The sequence below is a fragment of the Acomys russatus genome, chromosome 2 (genome assembly GCF_903995435.1).
Source record: "Acomys russatus chromosome 2, mAcoRus1.1, whole genome shotgun sequence".
NCBI classification, from domain to species: Eukaryota; Metazoa; Chordata; class Mammalia; order Rodentia; family Muridae; genus Acomys; species Acomys russatus.
In genome coordinates, this window is record NC_067138.1 from 73086364 (window position 1) to 73106347 (window position 19984).

At 41.4% G+C, this 19984-nt stretch overlaps 1 protein-coding gene across 1 annotated transcript in view; it reads left to right on the plus strand.

The window, feature by feature from the left end:
• The window catches only part of Pappa (pappalysin 1), a 245077-nt gene that overhangs the window by 113673 nt on the left and 111420 nt on the right, over nucleotides 1-19984 (plus strand). The window contains exons 8-9 of the mRNA XM_051163182.1: nucleotides 1594-1722; nucleotides 9561-9652. Coding sequence (XP_051019139.1) covers nucleotides 1594-1722; nucleotides 9561-9652 — 221 coding nt within the window. The remainder of the gene's footprint in view (nucleotides 1-1593; nucleotides 1723-9560; nucleotides 9653-19984) is intronic.

The following is a 19984-nucleotide window of genomic DNA, read 5'->3' on the forward strand; positions in this document are numbered from 1 at the left end:
CTGCCTCCTTTCACTCTGGAATCTCCTCATTAATTTTCTGTGTTTTTTCCCATGGTACACATTTTATGATAAAAATAAATAATTGACACATTAGTCAATGCAGGTGAAGATCAATATATTCTTTTGAAAACAGTCTATCAGGGAATATGAGTGGTGGTCTGGTCATGTGGAATTGACACAGCTGTGTTTTTATGTTAGGAGATAATTAATTGGCAATGCTGGGTTCCTGGGTGAGGACGTCTGGGCAAGCTTTGGAAGTCTTAAACCAGAGGAGCAATGCAGTGTTGGCATGTTGGAAATCTGGCAGGTACCACCTTCCGGAAATGTTATTCCAAGAAAAGAGCCTTCTCTTTAAGAGATGTGGTTATTGAGCAAGCCTGTGGGGATAAAGGAGGCAGAATATAAGATAGTACTGAGTAGCGTGCCATTGAAACAGTTGGCTTAATATGCCTCAGATTCACCATCTATAAAGAAAAAATAAAAATATGAGTCTCCACTCAGTGTGGTGGCACTTGCCTTTAATCCAGCACTCAGGAGGCAGAGGCAAATGGATCACTGAGAGTTTGAGGACAGCTTGGTCTACAAAGTGAGTCTAGGACAGGCAAGGCTACACAGAGAAACTTTGTCTGAAAAAAAAAAAAAACAATATATATGTATCCATGTAGGGTCATTGTCTTGATTCTCAAATAAGAGAAAATATAGCAAGTGCCTAGCCCAGGGCTAAGAGTCAATTAATGGATACTACTGTTGTGTATATAAAGAGTAAGAGCCATGGATAGGAATGCATGGAGAAGAGTCTCTAGTAACACAGCATAAGGAAGGGCCTTTCCCCTGCACAGGTCTTTAATGGTGAAGTAAAAGTCAGACAATGCTCAGGGGATCTGATAAGATACATCCACCTTTTGTGCTGTTGCTTATCCAATCTTTTCCCAGGATTTCTTCTTCCCACAAACTCTCATTGTACGGATCCCATACTCTCTGAAACTCTTCCACATGGATTGCTATAACATTCAAAGTCAAAAGCACTTAGTACTATTCACAGTCATCCATCTGGCACAGGCTATGTTTTTAATTAATTTATTTATTTTTATTATAATTTATTCAGATTGCATCCCTATTGTTACCCCCCTTACTTGTATCTTCCCATTCCTACCCTCTCTCCCTCTTTTGTCCTATTCCTCTCCCCTAGACCTCTTACAGAAGGGGACCTCCTCCCCCTACAATATGACCACAGACTGTCAGGTCTCATCCAAATAGACTGCTTCCCCTTCTTCTGTGTGCTGTCCGGCCTCCCCCACCAAGGGGAAGTGATCAAATTAGGGGCACCAGAGTTCATGTCAAGGACAGTGCCCACTCTTCCCATGGGTAAAGGCTGGTTTTTTGGTGTACATTATAATGTAGTCCACTGTGCTTAGCACAATAGCTTAACCTAGTGTATAATACAGATTGTGGGATAACTAAATGTGCTTTTGGTTTTAAAAAAAAAAATGAAGACTGAAAGAGCTCCCTCAAAGGAATTAATATTTCATTCTCTGTCTATTGGCTCTTAACGCTGTATTTGTTTCAACTAATGGGTTCCTTTTCACTTTCCAGGGATCTGAAACTTGGAAGTGTGTACCAGTACCGGATTATTACCATTTCAGGAACGGAAGAGAGTGAGCCATCACCTGCTGCCATATACACCCATGGAAGTGGGTACTGTGGTGATGGCATTATCCAGAAGTAAGTAGGTCAACCTAATGTTGGAGGAGGTTTGGGGAATTTTAATTATGTCAAAAGATGGTCAAAATGCTTGAATAGGAGTGCTTAAGAGCTACCCACTCCATCCCTGAATACATAAGCTCCGAGGCACCAGTGATCTCCGGTAGCCCATCAGTCAGTCATTAAGCCATTTACTGGCCGCAGAAGATGATTCAGTGACTGTTTTCTAGGGTCACACACATTTCTCAAGTATATAATATACGATTTAGCCAGAGATACTACTATGCAATTCCTACCATCTGCTCTCCATCTTGGTTGTTTGCAGTGTGGTAGAAGATTAGACTAGTCTTTTCTGTCTCAATTCATGTAGTTAGGTATCTGAGCACAGTTAATTTAGGTTAAAACAATGCCCTGGTGAGGCAGTTCAGTAATTAAGAGTGTGTGCTTTTCTTCCAGGGGACCAAAGTACTGTAACTGCCTGTGACTTCTTCTCCAGAGGACCAGACACCTCTGGCCTCTGCAGACATCTGTATTCATATTTTCATATCCACACAGAGACACATATGCACATCAATTTTTAAGAATTGAGGGCCGAAGCACTATCTTCACAGTTAAGAGTATTGCCTGCTCTTTCAAAGAACCCAAGTTCAGTTTCCAGCACATGGTGGTTCACAATCATCAACACTTCTAGTTCCTGGAGATTTGGCACCCACCTCTGAACTCTGTGAGCAACCAGGCATGAACATGGTAACTCATACATACACGCAGGCAAAACACTCACACACACACAAATAAACAAGTCTTTAAAAATAAAAATAATCTTTAAAACTATATCTTTAAGCCAGGCATGGTGACACACATCTCTAATCCCAGCAATTATAAGGTAGAGGCAATTGGATCTCTGACTTTAAAGCCAGCCTGATCTACACAGTAAGTTCCAGGACAGCCAGGTCTACACAGAGAAACCCTATCTTGAAAAAAGCAAAACAATTTTAAAAGAAGCCACATTTGGATACAGCTATATATCTACATCATATATATACATATAATTTATATGTATATATAATTTATATATGTATATATTATCTGAAGTGGCAGACCCACTCAACTTCTAATCTGGATATGTGATGTGGGATGATCCACCTTTAATCTGGGTCACACCTAATATCCTTTTGAAAGTGGAATTTTGTTCACCTAGCTCCTCTGTTTAAAACATATTCAAGCCTTTCCTTTTATAGTAAATAAACATGATAATATCTGATAAAATACATGTATTTGCTGGCTACACTTTACAGCTGTTAAAACTGTAGTCACCAATTCAGAAAATGGGCCAAATGCTCATAAATATAGTAAAATATTGTAATGTACAATATTGAAACCATAAGCAGTAAGTATTTTAGAGTGAGTACAAACTCTGGAAATGACTACACTGGGGTGAATGATTCAAGATGTGTAAAGATTTCAACTCAATTGGAAATTATGACTGCAAAATATTATGCTGTGTAAAAAGAAAATAGATCTTATAGGATACTCAGTCCACTTACTGCCTGGTCCTTGGGGGCAGGATATATATACCGGCCAAACAGGAGCAAGAAGTAATCATGCCTCACCATCAACTTCTGATTTATTTTCTTCTAAAATAATCACAAAGCAACCAGATGCTGGTACAAAAATTAAGGTTTTCGTTTTTCTCCGAAATTAAGATCAGACCAATCATTATTCCAAATTAAGTGTCTTATAGCTAGTGTATTTATTTGCAAGTGACACTATCACTAAGACTTAAGACAATTGGCAGGTTTAATCTCACACATATGTGTGTGATGGCAAAAGGAGCTATTGGCAAATTCCTTCATTAAATGGCACTGTTGGGGGTGACATAATATGTCTGCAACATGGGATTGATATTGCTATCTCTGTTGGGGGATGGGTAGTGTGAAGAGAGCATTTGCCGCAGGCTTGGATGAAAGCACTGATGTGCAGCCTATGAATTAGCTTTCAGGTGTGGAACATATATGAAACAAAACTGCTAGATATCTATGGCTTGTGCTTGTCACTAATAATAATGCTATGTGGGAGAGCAATTTGATTTGTTACTGGTGATTGTGTGAGAGGTGATGAAAACTGGAAACCTTTGCATTGGGAAGAATGGACCAGCTAGGACTAGATTTGTTTATTTTACTTACTAGGTTTAGAAGGTAAAAGCGGTTTATAGTCAAAAGTCCTCGTACAAATACATAGGTATTTGAGAACAGTATGCTGTCCTTTTAAAAGATTTATTTCAACTGTATGAATGTCATTGTTTATGTCCATATCCGTGTGTGTGTGTGTGTGTACCACATGCATGCCTGGTACTTGCAGACAGTCCAGAAATTAAGGGCAGATCACTTGGAATTAAAGACACTTTTGAGCTGCCTGATGTGGGTGTTGAGAACTGAACATGAGTCCTCCGTCAGAGGAGCAAGTATTGTGAGCCATGCCTCCAGAAACAGCAACATGTTTTCTGGTTGTGATTTAGCACTGAAAGAAATACATGTTGTAATATGATCAGATGAACCCCAGTCAACTCTGTCTTTTCTGTTCACTGTGCAAAAGGACAGTAGTGTGCACAAGGATTCCCTGCCCAATACTGAAGTATATCAGTGACTCATGGAAAGGTGATAATTTGCTATTTGAAAATTTAAAAATGGCATATTTAGTACTGGGGGTCTAGATCACTTGAAATAGTTTTTGCCATTCATACTTGAAGCCCTGAGTTAGATATGCACATATCTAGCACGGTGACACATACCTGCCCTGGAGTGGTGGCAGCAGAAGGATCAGAAATTCAAGGTCATCTTTAGATTCATAGTAAATTTGAGGTCCACTTGGCTTCATTTCAGAGAGAGAAAAGAGAGAGAAAGAAAGAAAGGGAAGGAGAAAGGGAGAAAAGGAGATGGAGAGAAAAAAGAGAGATTTTCATTAATAAGTTTGTTTAAAATATTTTGATTTTATATTCACTGGGCAAAATATAGTTTACATTAGGAAGCACTTTTGCTCTTCTGAAATAAATACCCCTGTAAGAATTGTGTTTTCAGGGCTTGTAGCACATAAAAGTAATTGCATGCAAATCTGGTAACCCTAACTTTGATCCTCATAATAATACATTTTATTAAGGTATGCTTCCTCCATGTTTTCATAATTAAAACTATTTATTTGATACAAAATAATCTGCAATCAATTTATATTATTTCAGAGAGGGAGAGATACTTGAATTTCTCTTTACTATTCTTAAAGTATTACTTTTGCCATTTTAAATAAGTGATATTTAAATTAAAAATGGATTGAGCCAGTAATTACGGCCATAATTTCCATTGGTTTACTGAAACATACATATCACGGATATGTATTTGGGCCCTAAAAGAACAGTACCACGTGTCATTTCCAAAGAGAATTATCAATACTAGTATTGTATATATAGTATTAGAATTTCAAAGTCTTGAATTATTATACAAAAGTTAGTTACTAAGATTTGATTTCATGACCACTGACTAACAAGGCCCACACATCTCTGACGATGAAATTTGCAATGTGTTGTGTGTATTTAAGATCTGTATAAAAACCCAGTAAGAATACATGAAGACAATCCCAGTGCAACAAAGTAGGGGAGGAAGGGCCAATTGTGAGTCTCTCCTACACTAAAGCTCCAAGCTTTAGATAAGTCTGTGCCTGATGGAACATAGACTGAACCCAGCGTACTCAGGGAGAAAGCTTCCCATTGTTTACTGGTCCAAGATCATAGAGTAATTTAGGGTGTTCGCAAAACACTACAGTCCTCCTTGAGAATGTATAATTGTAACTTTGAGTTTTCTAATTTATAGCCATCTTAGGTAGGGTTTCCATTACTGCGAAGAGACACCATGAGCATGGCAATCCTTATAAAGGAGTACATTTAATTTCTTTGGAGCTGGCTTATAATTCAGATGTTGAGTCCATTGTCATGGCAGGGAGCGTAGAGTCATGCAGGCAGACATGGAGCTGCAAGGTAGCTGAGAGTTGCACAGCTGGATTGGCAGGCAGCAGGAAGAGAGAGAAAGAGAGAGAGAGAGAGAGAGAGAGAGAGAGAGAGAGAGAGAGAGAGAGAGAAACTGACTGGATGTGGTTTGAGCATTTGAAACCAAAAGCCACCCCTTAGTGACATACTTCCTCCAACAATGCCACATGTCCTAGTATCTCTCAAGTAGCATCACTTGGGGCCATTCATATTCATACCACCACATTCACAAAGAGTTTATGCAGATTTAGACCATTAATTTATAGCTCAGTCTATTTATATTATAATAAATAAAGCTGCATTTACAGAATATTACAATGTACAACTTTGTAGTGCTCTAAAGTATGATGACCATCATTAATTTAATTGTATTCATGGTTTAGCAGTTGTTTTTAAAATATGTTTACTTAGAATCAGAACCCTGCATAGATATAAAATAATTGAGTTGCCTTTAATAAGCTAAGAAATATGAACTTTGCTGAAAATTGAATCTAGCTTATGAACGCCCTGGCAAGGAAGTAGAAAGGAAGCTTAGTGGAAGCTGAAAACACATTTTCCGACGTTGTCCGCTGCTCCCCACAGAAACACCTCAGCACATGTGCACTCATACACTTAATACATGAATGCAAATTGTTTAAGACAAAGAGGATAGGTGCAACACTCACAGAAATCCTTAACGGGTAAGCATTCTGTTGTGAATGGTCTATAGCAATAAATTGATTCTCTCAAGTTTATACATATTATAGCGATGAAAAACTGGATGTATATCATGATAATGTGTGCAAATATTCGCCAAGATTTTGCCACACATGAGACCCTAAAATACATTATTACATCCTTGGGTCCTCTCCACAATCGTTTGTGATTGTGCCTATTATATTTTATAGTAAAGCAACATGCAAAAAAGAGTAAAGCATTTTTCTCAAGTAGTCACATCTCTTAAAAAGTAGAGCCCACCACATTTGTACTAAGGGCCTGATTCTCATCTGAATTCATATTTTCATTTTAGTGTGAGAAGAGAAGGCTACAAAATTAGCCAGTAGAGATGTGGCTGCCTGACCTTTCTCTTGTCTCAAGCATGGGTACCAGGCTGCTAAGATGATGAAAAATCAGCCTCCTCCTTTGGCATCTCACAGCCTACTACTGTGAGCCTACTACTACAGGTGCTCCAGTGTTAAGCAACGGCAGACAGTTTGACAAGTCCTGTGATAGATGAAGCAAGGTGTCTGTGAACCCAGAGAATGATGCCTACTCAGTTCAGCCTGAGAGGTCAAAGGAGGTTTCTCAGAACTACTTTAATGATCATCGTGCCCATAAGAGATCTGTGGTGACCCTAATGTTTTGTTTAAACCAATAGAATGCACTGTTTGGGTGATGATGGAAGGTAAATTGGAATTGTTATTTGTGGGTTAGGAAAGTAGTCCAGACTCAGGGCGGGCAGGAGGTGTGTGTCTTCCATACATAACCCATGAAAAAGCTAAGAAGCTGAAGGTCATTGTTGATTTCAAGCCTGTGAGATTTACTGGCAGAGAACGCTAAGGACAGCTAAAAGTACAAACTTCATTGTTCATGGTTTTTCCAGTCAGGAGAGAACTTGGGTGGCTCTTTGGAGATTGATGCAACAGCCTAGGGCATCTTAAGGATTGATTGCTAGGCCCTATCCTGCTATCCTGACACCTCCTAAAGACAACAAACATTGCTTGGTGTTAATTGCCCCTGGTAAAAGGAAAAGTCTGAGACCTGTTCCATGCTGTGACAGTTCCCAGCTGGTCTCTGAAGAGGAAGGGACAGCTGCCACATACTCTACAGAGACCCCCCAAGGCAAAAAGGGAACGGGAACTGACTCTTTCAGCGTCTGCTCGGTGCTACCCAACATGACACACACTTGAAATCATGCTGCGGGTTTTTACCCAATGCCAAGGAGAAGGCTTAAGTATCTCCATTATAACACATGAGAAACTGAGGCTGGACATCGACAAGACCACCATACAATAAATATTTTGGAAGCAGTGCACTTTGTTCTGTACTATCCAACAGAGTGGACAGGGGCCACATGTGGCTACTGTGATTGAGGAATGAAATTTCCATTACAGTTGCTGTCAGTTGTTTTAAACTTATTAGAAGATCAGCTAGACTGGCCAAGGGACTTACTCAGAGCAGGCAGTTATTTTTGGAGCATGTGGTTGTAAGCTTAAGTTTTCTGTTTCCAGAAGGATGGGAACTCTCCAGAAAGCAACAATCTATCTAGTTTTCCAGTTTTTGCTCTTCTTTCTCCTTGCCAAAGCCTCGTTTAAGGGAAGGGGGGAAAAATCAGTGCTCATTTTCTGGCCATTTTCACCTCTGCAAAATCATTGTTAGGTGATGCAAATAACTGCATGAAGAGCAGGCCTTCCTGTTTCTGCAGCAAAAAATGACACATTCAGTGGAAGGAGTAAAGCCTTCTAGTAAGAGATGACTAAGCCTGGGGGTGTGAGTGAGAAAAACCAAGAGTCTTTTGGTATATGGAGGGAGAGAGGAGCATGTCCTCACCAAGAAGGGTGAAGGTTGGAGGACTTTGAACTTTTCCACCCTTTCCAATTAAAACAAATACCATTATAGACAGCAATGAGTTTTTTTGTTTGTTTGTTTGTTTGTTTTTGTTTTTTTTTAAGATATGTTAGGAACCAGAGCTGGCCAGAGATTTGTAATTTACTCCTCTTGCTATGTAGTTCTTATTAAACACTGTCTTGTCAGTTTGTAGTCTATAGGCAGTACAGTCTCCTTGTGCATTCCTTCATATGCGGAGTAAGGGCTACCTCTGGCATGGACACTGGTGCCCACTCATTGATCCCTTCATCCTGAGGGGCAGCCTTGCTAGGCCACAGAGGAAGAGGATGCAGGCAGTCCAGATGAGACTTGATAGGCTGAGGTCAGATGATAGGGGAGGAGGGCTCCCCATTTCTGAAGACTATGGGAGTGGGAGGGGGGATGTGGGAGGGAAGGTAGGACCAAGAAGAGACAAGAGTGGGGGCTACAATTGGAATGTAAAATGAATGAACAGATTACAGATTGAAAAAGAAAAAAGGGATGAGGGTAGGAGAATGTCTCAAATGGTAAAATGCTTACCCAGAACTGGGATACATATGTAAGACTGGGAGAGGTTTGGATGCCAGAGCCATAGAAACAAGAGGGTGGAGGGGGCAAAAAAGTAAGATTTTACTCAGTGCTAAAAGTGCTTACCTTGCTAGCATAAGGGCCTGAGTTTGACCCTCAAAACCTGCTTTAAAGACAGGCACAATGCGGTTTGCTCATAATCTCAGCACAGCAGAGGTGGAAGCTGTTGGATCCCTGGGTTGCTGAACAGTGAGCCTAGCCCAGCTACTGAGCTCTAGACCAATCAGGGATGGTGTATCAAAAATTAAACTGAACAGTGTTCCTGACAGTAGCATCACACACAAGGTTCTCCTGCTGCCTCCACATATGTACACCCATATATATGGAGCTGTAAACATGTATGCATATACAGGTACTCACATGAATGTGTATACTCATGCACGCGTGCACACACACAAGCATACACATGCATATGCACAGAGAAATGTCAATACAACAGCCAGTTTTGAAGCAAAACTGTCCTTTGCCATAAAAACACAACTAAGGCTAACACAATCATACTTTGTAAATCTATACCTTTTATTGAATTCATATTGATGAGGAACTAGACTGAGTCAGGGAAAGAGACTTGAGTATGCTCTTTCAGAAGCACCATGACTCATGTGAATACGTTTTCTTGTTTAACCTGAGTTCTGAAACTGACCTAGGATATTTCCCTTTTGTATCCATTGTGCAGAGACCAAGGAGAAGAATGCGATGATAAGAATAAGATCAATGGTGACGGCTGCTCCCTTTTCTGCCAGCAAGAAGTTTCCTTCAACTGCATTGGTGAGTCTTTGACATGTCTTTGGATTTGACTGATTGGCCAATTACAAAAATATCAATTATGCCTAAATGAAATTTCGTTTCACATGTACCAAGAATCTCCTATGTGCCACATACTGTCATGAGCATGAAGAAATACACCAGCTGTCCTGGATCGCTATTGCCATAGCATATTGTTCTTTCAGAGTGGGAAATATCAAAAGGTGAGGTGATTACACAATGTTTCCAGAATCATACTGATCTGCAGAGGCTGAAGAGAGAATAGCCTTGATTTTGTGTGAGTCTCTGCTTGTCCTATTATACACAACCCCTTGTTAGGGATCTACTTGCCCCCTGAGTGTTTGCTTCAGACCCAAACTGCACAGTCTCCGGGATTGGCAACATAGGACAAATAGCAGACCTGGCCCTGCTTAGAAAGCAAACCTCCTTTCCCACCTTTACCGAGTCGGGCGGGAAACGTTTTTTCCTCGGCTTTCTCAAAGATTCTGGCCTATCTTGTTGTTTCAGCCCCACTTGGGAGGCCCTGTCCAGCCCCAGGGCTGGTAAACAGACAGGGGGTGGGGGCAGGGATGGAATTTTGAGCTGGCCCAGATGAGGTCATGCTTCCTTTAAGATGCAAATCGATACCTGAAGATCAAAGGTCCTCTGGCTAATCCCTTGGGCTGGAGGTGAAAACTAATCACAATTCATTTGCAAGTACAAAGGACAGAGGTGCACTATCTGAAAAGGGACTGGGCTGCTACAGAGGGGGATGAAAACCGTGGTGGGAAGATTTCTCACTGAAAGGCAGTTTTCCAGGAGACTACAGGGAAAGAGATGTCATCACATCTTTGCATCTGCAGCGCATTAAAGGTTTGGGCTTAGACATTCTTTTTCCTAGTAGACTGAGCTCCATGAGGGTTAAAAAAAAAAAAAAAATGAATCATTTACCTTGTATTATGTTCTGAACGTATTGATAGAGTACCTACTATCAGTCTTCTGCTCCAAGTGGGAGTCGAGCATCCCAATGGAGATGCTATGCAAATACCTGTGGTTAGGAAAAGGAGGACACAGAATGAGGAAGGACTTGGCAAGTTTTAGGCAGCACTTCGGCTTTTTTTTTTTTTTTTTTTTTCCACCCAGAAAACTTTCTCCCATGTTGAGAGTTGAGTGTGACCCATTGTAAAAAGATGATGATTACTAAACTAGTCACGTGGTGTGGCAGGAGGAAACATAAATTACAGTCATGAATCAAGCTCTAGATGGAATGCTAAGCTTTACTAGATTTGGACCTAAGTCCACCTCCGCTAATTGGAAATGATGAGGTGAGGTCTCTGAGAAACTACCTTTCTGCTGTGTGATCGCCAGGGTGTGTGGATGAATTCTTCATCATTATAAACACTTCTTGGACCTAACCTTCCTCACCTTTGCCAGCCTTCAGTGATCACCAGTGTGTACCAAAGAATACTTACCTGTTTTACTAATGTGAATGAGGCATGTGACTTTAGAATCCCCTGGATGCAGGTTCTGGTGAAAATGGGATGCGAGACATGGATGTCCTAAAATAGATACTCAGGGTATGGCATTCCTGTGCTATGTGGCTTTAGAACTATTCAACAATACACAGCAATTAGAAAGATGTTTTCAGAAAAGTGTCAGCAAACTACAGTCCACAACCCAGAACTCATATTTCTATATTTGAGAGACCACAGCGAAACTCATTCCTATGGCTGACAGCTTTCCTGATGCATCAGAGTTGAGTAAGTGAAGTAAAGACCCTATGCGGCAAAATACTATCTTTCCCTTCACTTGATTCTTTGCATGTTGGTGCTTGGTGCAGAGAATAGGTAGATAATAGGGTATTATTAGCCACTTATTAGGAAATTAACTGAATTTTAAATATAGAGTGGTAGGGCTGAAGGACTCTGCTAGAATTGGACTAAGTAATGAGTCTAGAACCAGTTTCCCTTGCATTTGGGGTCCTCAATTATCCTCCTGCTCTGACTAAAATGAATGATCAGGATTTGAAGTTTTCAAAATGTTCTCTAATATATGTGAAGAAAAAGATAAAGGCTGTTGTCAAGAAGATGAGACTTGGTTCCTTCTCAGTTTTACAAACATGTTTTATAAACATAGTCTTCACTAGCTTCTAAATGACCTGTTGGTGGTAGCATTTGATGAACACCTTTTGTATGCCAGGAGTATGTCTGAGCTATTACTCTCTGAATAACTTTTTATGGATCACTTTTACAAAACAAGTAATGTATGCTTTTGGTAGATGATAAACATACAGGGTTAAGCTGTACTTAAAGCCAGGTCTGGCCAGGTGTGGTGATGGACTTCTTTATCCTAGCACTTAAGAGGCAGAGGCAGGCAGATCTCTGTAAGTTTCAGGCCAGCTTGGTCTAGAAATCAAATTCTAGGACAGCCAGCATTGTTACACCGAAAAACCCTGTTTCAAACAAACATCAAACATGCAAAGAAAAGAGTTTGACAGAGTATTTACTGTGTTAAGTTACTTGGGAAATAGGGGGGGGGGGTTTCTTAATTGCTCCTGATTTAAAAAGCTTTGATTGGAGACTTTACTATCATGAAAATTTTTATATACTAATTTGATGGAATGGAAAATATAGATACTGTTAAAGTCTTTCTCTTTCTCTTGCTATTGACTGAGATCTGTGTTAAAGACATCAGCTATACTCATGACAAGCCATTTAGAATTCCATGGTAGACACTCACAGAGATACAGACATTCCAGGCAAAATAGGACTCATCTTAAGATATCAGCTCCCAGGGACTGCATTCCAGTACAAACTCCAAAGCTTGAGTCTGAAAAACTTCCTTTTTAATAAAAACTGCTCAAGTATAGGCAGAGAATTTTGTGTGTGTGTGTGCGCGCACACACACACACACACACCCCTCCAATAACTTTAACGACTCTGAGAAGTGAGACTGTAGGGTTGGAAAAGGCTTTGCTGAAGTGGGCATTCTTCTCATCACGCTGTGTGTCAAGAGTTGTGGCCAAGAAAATCGGCCTCAGTAAAAGGTACTCGGATTCACACCACAGCTCAGATATATGATGTTGACTAAGGCTTGGTATTCTTATCCAGAAACCGTAGAAGACCTAGGGCTTGTCTGTGACAGATATCTAACAATATTTTGATGTGTTCCTAGATTTGGGGAATCAGACTCATTGTCCCAGTGAGGTAGAGAACAATTCTCATTAGAGCAGTTGAAAACCCAAGTGTCTTCCCCAAGTCACTCTGCAGCTTGAGTGGGTCTTCACAGCCTAGATTTACCTTCTACCTCAACAGACAACCAACCCGTAATTTGGATTCAGAAGCCAATATGGAGTATATTTTGATGAGGATAGAGGAAAAGACAGTATCCAAAGTACTAGAGACAGCAACTAGCATCACAGATAAGAAGACAAAGGACCAAGTGTGTTATTTCTTATCAAAGGTAGTCCCAGGGCCAGAGCTTCTAGCTGAAATTTGCCTTCAAGGTATGCAATTCCTTGTCTCCAGCCCTCTGAGAAAGCCTCCCATTGGGTATTGGGTGTCTTAAATAGATGGTTTATTTTATTTCTTTTGCTTATGCTAACCAAGATTGGTTTTTGTTGGTCATACATTAAACTCCTAACTGAAAAAAATATCTTGAAAAGACAGTGAAAGTTTAGTAGCATTTCCTGAAGCTAGGCTTTCATCCCCCATATGAATGTGGGAAGGTGGGCTGTGTGGAGGAAGAAGTATCAACCACAGCAGTCCAGTCCTTTATGGAGCACCACAGCACTGGATAGGGCTGTCCTATGTTATTCAGCTTTATTCAATATGAGCCTACATGTGGCTCTTATCGCAGATGTGAGAGCTGAGATTTATTGTGATGTCTCAACTGACCCAAGGTCACAGAAGCATGGTGCTACCTACAGACTAAATAAAGGACCTTGCTTTTTTTTTTTTTTTTTTTTTTTAAACTTTGGAACTCTGCCATTGCAATGACTTTCCTTCCTTTCTTCTGCCTTTCATTTCCAGTTTTCCCTCTTCAGTCTCCTCCTGTCTTCATCTTAGTTTTTGCCATTGCCCTGTTCCTGCTTCTCCTCCTCTGATGCCTTTCTTTACCACTCTAGTCATCACAGACCGCTTAGAAGAGCTGTTTCCCTGAGCCAGTAACAGCAGTGTGAGGGTGGGTGACAGATTTATGGGGGCATTCCCCTTCACTTTTCAGAAGCCCACACATCCGGAAGTATTCCCAAGGTGCCAATGTGTTATTGTGCAACACTCTGGTGACTTCCCTTTCCCACTTTCCCACCCCCAGAGCTCCAGTGCCCCAGCACATAGTACCTTTCTTAATAAACAAATACCGCCCACAAGACTTCTTGAGAAATGCCGAATGAATCCCCCTTGCAAAGTGGAAATTATCTTGTCCTTTTTCCGCCTTTTGAAACTATAACACACACCAGGCCTGGGGTTTCTTTTAGAAACTATGGTATCAGTGAAGTGATAACTCCCCCAGCAGGCGCTGGCTGGAGGCATTGTTCAGCAGCCACCGGGATTCGTCTCTAAGGCACTGAGTCATAAACTACAGACAGGCTGCTGATAAAAGCTGAAGGAGGAAAGGTAATGGACAAATTAGTCAGACAAAATGTGCAGGATCCCCCAAAGGGGGTGAAGTTAGTCATATAACTTGAGCCAAAGCTGGACATGTTAACTTCAGAGAGGACATATTAAGCCCTTACAGGAGATGCAACACCGGGTGTCTTCATCTCCCACCATGTGTCCTTCAGGGTAGCTTTGAATAGTTCAATCAGATAATACCCAGTTTAGTGGCAGACCTTGTGCAGTTCAGCACCTTGGAACTCAGTGTCTCACTCTGTGAAAGCTTCTTTATGTTTTCAATATCCACCTAATACCGAGCAATCCCAATTCGCCTAGGATGGCTTGGGGAGATTCAAATCTTGCTTGAGGCTGATATATAGCCAAGAAAACAAAGTCACAGAGACTCCCATGTCATGTATCCCAGGCCTGCAGGCACTCCCACTGTGTCTCTCTGTTCCTCTCAGCTCCTCTCCCACAGCAACTTTCAGCATCATTTTGTCTCTCTTCCCTGACAGGGAGTCTCCACCTCTGTATAGAGCCAGGGCCAGTGACTCAATTAGCACTCCCTCTCTGTGAGGTAGATAAGGGGTAGGGGGCTGAAGATCAATCTGCCTTGCCACCAGTTGCTGGGAGGGCAGGGGGTCACCTGGCCTGTGGCCCGTCTGTCAGACTGTCCTGGCCTCACTGAGCCAAGGCGAGAAAGGAAAACAAGAAGATGAATCGCTGGGTCTTCTTGGTGGATATGCTGAGGAGAGTTTAGAACAACAATGACAAAAAGGGAAAAACAGTATCTTATGCTGGAGGAGAGGGAGTCAGGGAGTGAGTTCTGTGGGGAGCTGCATTAATTAGTATTTTTCTTTTAAACAATGTGTAGCTGTAATGGACAAATCCACCTCTCACCTTAGGAAAAAAACTAATGCAAGAAACAAAATCAAACTTTGCTGGTTCCCTAGATTCACTCACAGTTTCCTCTGTAAAAGAATGTAGTAACTTTCCCCTACAAGACTTTCCTAAAACAGTGCTTTATTTGGCTTAAAGACAAGCCTTGAAAAAGAAAATAAAAATAAAAAGAGGAAGATGTATAAGGGGGTCAGTGACGGTGATGGAGTGTGGGTGTGCACAGCACTAGCAGAGCATCAGATGGCATCGTAGCTACCAATATGGCATCTGGGTGAACACCTGGTGCAGACGTTTTAAACCTGTGCCTCAGTTTTCTCATCAGTAAAATATGTTAGTTTTCGTCATCACTTCTTAGAGTTTTGAAAACCAAACACACTTGCCGATCCAGGGCAGGTAGTTTACCTTGAGATTGCCCTCCAAAGCAGTACAAACAGAAAAGACTTCATTTATGTTCAGCAATTATACTGGTGACAAACACCAGGTAGCTCAATATGAGTGTTCATTTTAAAAAATTGTTATTAACATGATTCATTTAACAGTTTTACCAAAGCTCCCAGCAACTCGAAAACTGAAATGCTATGTACACTGCCCAAGGTCATGCAACTACAATCAGAAGTGGAATTTGCAGCAAGTAGCCAGCCTGTGTACCTATCAGGCAGAGATCCATTTATCACAAGCCTAACTCCACCAGTACTGTGCTAAGAAACATTGTGAAAAATAGGATGTCCTTCAACGCCCCAGAGTAGTCATACACATTTTGCTGACCAGAAAACAGAGACATTGAGTGAAACTTCGGTGAATTGTTGAAAGTGTCTCACCAGGTAGATCAGAGAAGAGTTCAAATACCAAAGATTGTGTCCAATACCGGCATGGGCATGAAAGTATTTCCTGGTATTTCTGTTTGGTGTTATTGAGTCACAGAGGGAAGGAAAGTGAGCACAACATGTCCTTCTTGTGTCTTTGCCACAAACAAACAAATAACAAAACTACTCAGTGATTGGACCTTCTGTTCCCAAGCCCTCTCTTTTCCCAATTAGCCACATTGCTTTCTAACATGTAAGATAGGGAGAAAATAGCACTCAGTTGGATCCCATTGTTGTAGCTGCTTTGGGGAGCTTGGAGCCTGAGGTTTCTATCTGGGATGCCATTGGTACCTCTCTACTGCCTCTGAGACTTAGTTTCCTCTTCTGGGAAATGGACACCATTTTGAAGGTCATAATTCTTTAGAGTGTTTAGCAGGATTGAGGGCAGCTCATGGGCTCCTTTTCCTCATCCCTCTGTATCTCAGAATGGACTGACGCTGAAGCAGATGGTACAACTGTAGCAGGACTGCCTCTGAGCCAGATCACTGGATCCTGACACTGAATCACTGTGGTTAGTACCTTTTCCAAAGTAACTAGGCCTTCCCACACACATTGTCATCAAGGGATGACAATGAGTTAGATGAACCCCAAAGGCCTTTGGAGTCTAACTTCTAGAACCAAAGTGCCACATTGTTATTGTTTTAAAACTGTTCAGTCTTAAAATAAGGGCTCCAGGAGGAGAAAGGAATTCTTTTCACCCCGAAGGTCAAAAGGGGTCACTGAGGGCACAAAAGAGCAGGAAAAGGAAGCAATGGGGCGGAAGGCTGACGTGTGGGCAGGACCAAAGATCTGAGTCCTCAACTGGGAGGTCTGAGGAATGCAGTCAAAGGTCTCAAGTCGGTATTCCTTAGGATCAAGCTTGCCTATCTGCCATGGCCTAAGGCTCAGTACTTCCAGTGAGGCCGGACTGAAAAGAAACAGGAGACCTGTGACACCAGCAGGCAGGAATTCTAGCCCTCAGCCCTGGGTCAGCTTCCTGACTTTCAGGCAGGATCAGGATCAGGGAACCCACTTGAAGCTTTCTTAAATGTAAGGAGCAGAGACCATACTTTGATGTAGCCAGAATACTGACAGGTGAATCTGGACAGTTAGAAACAATGTCTTCCTTTTTACTGTACTGAAAGTGACCAGAAATCCATCTGCCTTGAAGTATATATGTACACATATGGTTTTGATAAGCTTGATAAGGAAAGAAGCCTCTGGAACTGGTATCAAGGCCTTCACCTGGGCCATGGCTCTCTTCTGTTGTTTGGAGTCCATGTTGAGTTGGAATAGATATTTAATATTCATGAGCTCTCATCTCCACTTGAAGAGAGTGCCCTGGAGGAAATTGAAATATTAAGAAAGTGACAAATATAATCCTAATTGTATCCTCTCTTTTGTTCTTTGAGAAAAGTAATGTTCTTAAAATAAAATGATAGATGGACAGTCATGGTGATGTGCAAATTTCACTGTGTAAGAAAGAGCAGCTGCTTGCTTTAACATGTGCACTCAGATTCAGGCTGAAGGTGGTGCAAACTGCCTACTAGGTTTCACCCTTCCTTCTGTCACTTCCTATTGAGTGTGTCACTTTTGTGCCACGTGCTATGCTTGTTTCAAGGAAGCAGCAGCGTGCAAGTAAGGCCATGAGGGGGCACTGGAATATGCTCCTGACAATTACTTTAAAGTTGCTAGATGGTTGTAGAGAAAAAGCCAAGGAGTCTGTCATGTGGAGGGGTCAAGAGTGACTCCTTAAAAGCCTGTACCGAGGAGACTGGTAGGTCTAAAGTAAGCTAGATATTAGGAGGCTATAGGGTGGGGTGATAGCCAAGACTACTTACGAGAAGCTCAGATTAGTGATCAAGGCAGGAGGAGCTTTTGCAGTGTGAAAAGAGAGTCAGCATAGAGGATTACAAGGAAAGCCAATGACTTCGCCTTGCAGGAACAGATTCCTTTGAGGATTTTGGTTACTTATGGCCTGAGGGAAGGGGAAGGTAGCCTGTATATGTAATCTGTACTCTGCCTTCCTTACAATAGGCTCCTGCATTCTTGCACAGACTGAGATCAGCAAATCACTACCTATGGTCAAAGCCAACGCATTGCCAGTTTTGGCAAATAAAGTCATATTGAAATACATCTATGCCCTTTGTTAATAGAATGCCACTACAAAGGAGCTATGGTGCTTCCAATGAAAGCCCTGTATAATCTACGAAGTCGGACAGCTGCTATCTATCACTGTACTGAAAACATTCCTCACAGCTAGCTGATGCTTGGGAAGATTGATGGACAATAGGTGTAAAAATTGCAATAGACTGAGGCAGGTAGATGAGGAATGAAAAGATGGAGAGGAATAGAGGACGTGTAAAGCAGAGAAAGAAAGGGAAAGGAAGAGAGAAAGAGAGAGTTTTTAATTTTGATTTTAATAATGTATTCATATTACAATTCAATTGTTATCCTATCACTTGTATCCTCCCATGCCTCCCTCCCTCCCACTTTCACCCTATTCCCCTCCCCTAGGTTTAAGACTGAGGGAGACTTCCTCCCCCATTATATGGTCATAGGCTATCAAGTGAGAGAGATATTTTATACACCTCTTCTAAACATTGGCGCCCCACATTTCTGTTTACACATCTGTCCCTTCACCCTTGAGCAAAGACGCATTCTTCTATTCTCATCCACCAGCTCTAGCCAGCCACTCTCTGATCCATTTCAATATGTGACATTTTGTGCCTAGAAGCAATGGCCACCAAAGTCCATATGGCTTCCCTTCTTAAAGGTTCAGACAGCATCTGTGCCTGAGCACACCTGTGGAAGGCCCAACACTGATGTCCCAGGAAAGCCCACTGATGTGTCTTTTCTCAGACCTACAGTGACCCTGGCAGCCAAGCATTATGGTGACCTCTTTTTGGATGACACAGAAAACTTCCCAAATGTATGAGCAATTTGGGGGAAAGTGACCTCCCTTCAGTAAATATTTATGGAATTGAGAAATGACCACAGAGGAACAAACTTTTCCAAGTGTCGCTCCCTGAGCCAGGCTTGCTGCCACACATCCTTCCTGATCTTCACAAGACTATGGACTGTGGAGGCCATGTTTCCATTTTTATAGCAGTTTAGAGACACAAGGTAGTTTTGTTGAAAGCAGGCACTCTTAAGTTAGCATTTCTCAACCTGTCAGTAGTGACACCTTTGGGAGGAAGAGGCCAGTGACTCGTACAGGGGTCACCTAAGACCATTAGAAAATGTATTACATCGTATTACATTATAATTTACAACAGTAGCAAAATTGCAGTTATGAAGTAGCAACAAAAATAATGTTATGGCCATGGATCACTGCAACATGAGGAACTGTATTAATGGTTCAGAGAATTAGGAAAGTTGAGAACCACTGTCTTAAGTGGTGAAGTTGGGATTTGAACTCAAGTCTGCTCCACTGAGAAATTAAGAGTCCCCAGATGCCTTCCATGAGAGTGACAGGCCTACTGATTGATCCTGTCTTTTTCACTCTTCCTAGCAAAAGTCATAATAATACAGAAAATAGGTACTTAATGCAATTATATTAAGTTAAATAAATGATTTTTTTTATTAAGTCCTTTTAAGTTAATGACACGGATCCTGTAAGGCAGTATTAACATTATGAAAGTCTTCTGCATAGAGAAATCAGGACAAAGAGGTTCAATAATTTACTCAAGATTTTTATTCATTCACCAGTATGGTATTCTGGGCCTAAAAGTGTGGCTCCTGAGCCCCCAGGCTGAAGTAGTTAATTTACGGTACATCTTTATCTTTAGGGTTATCTAATAAAATGTGTACTCTAGGGAGCCTAAGGGCCTAACAGCAAACAAATAATGAGAAGGGGAAACAATGCAGGAAGCATACAGACTTCACATAACAAAAGGATCCCTGGGTCTCTTTAAGAAACACCATCTGAAGTGTTTAGTTACAGATCATTAAATACTTAACACAGGAAACAATGGAATGTCCACTTACTCTGGGAGGCCACTGGTTAAGGACCAAAG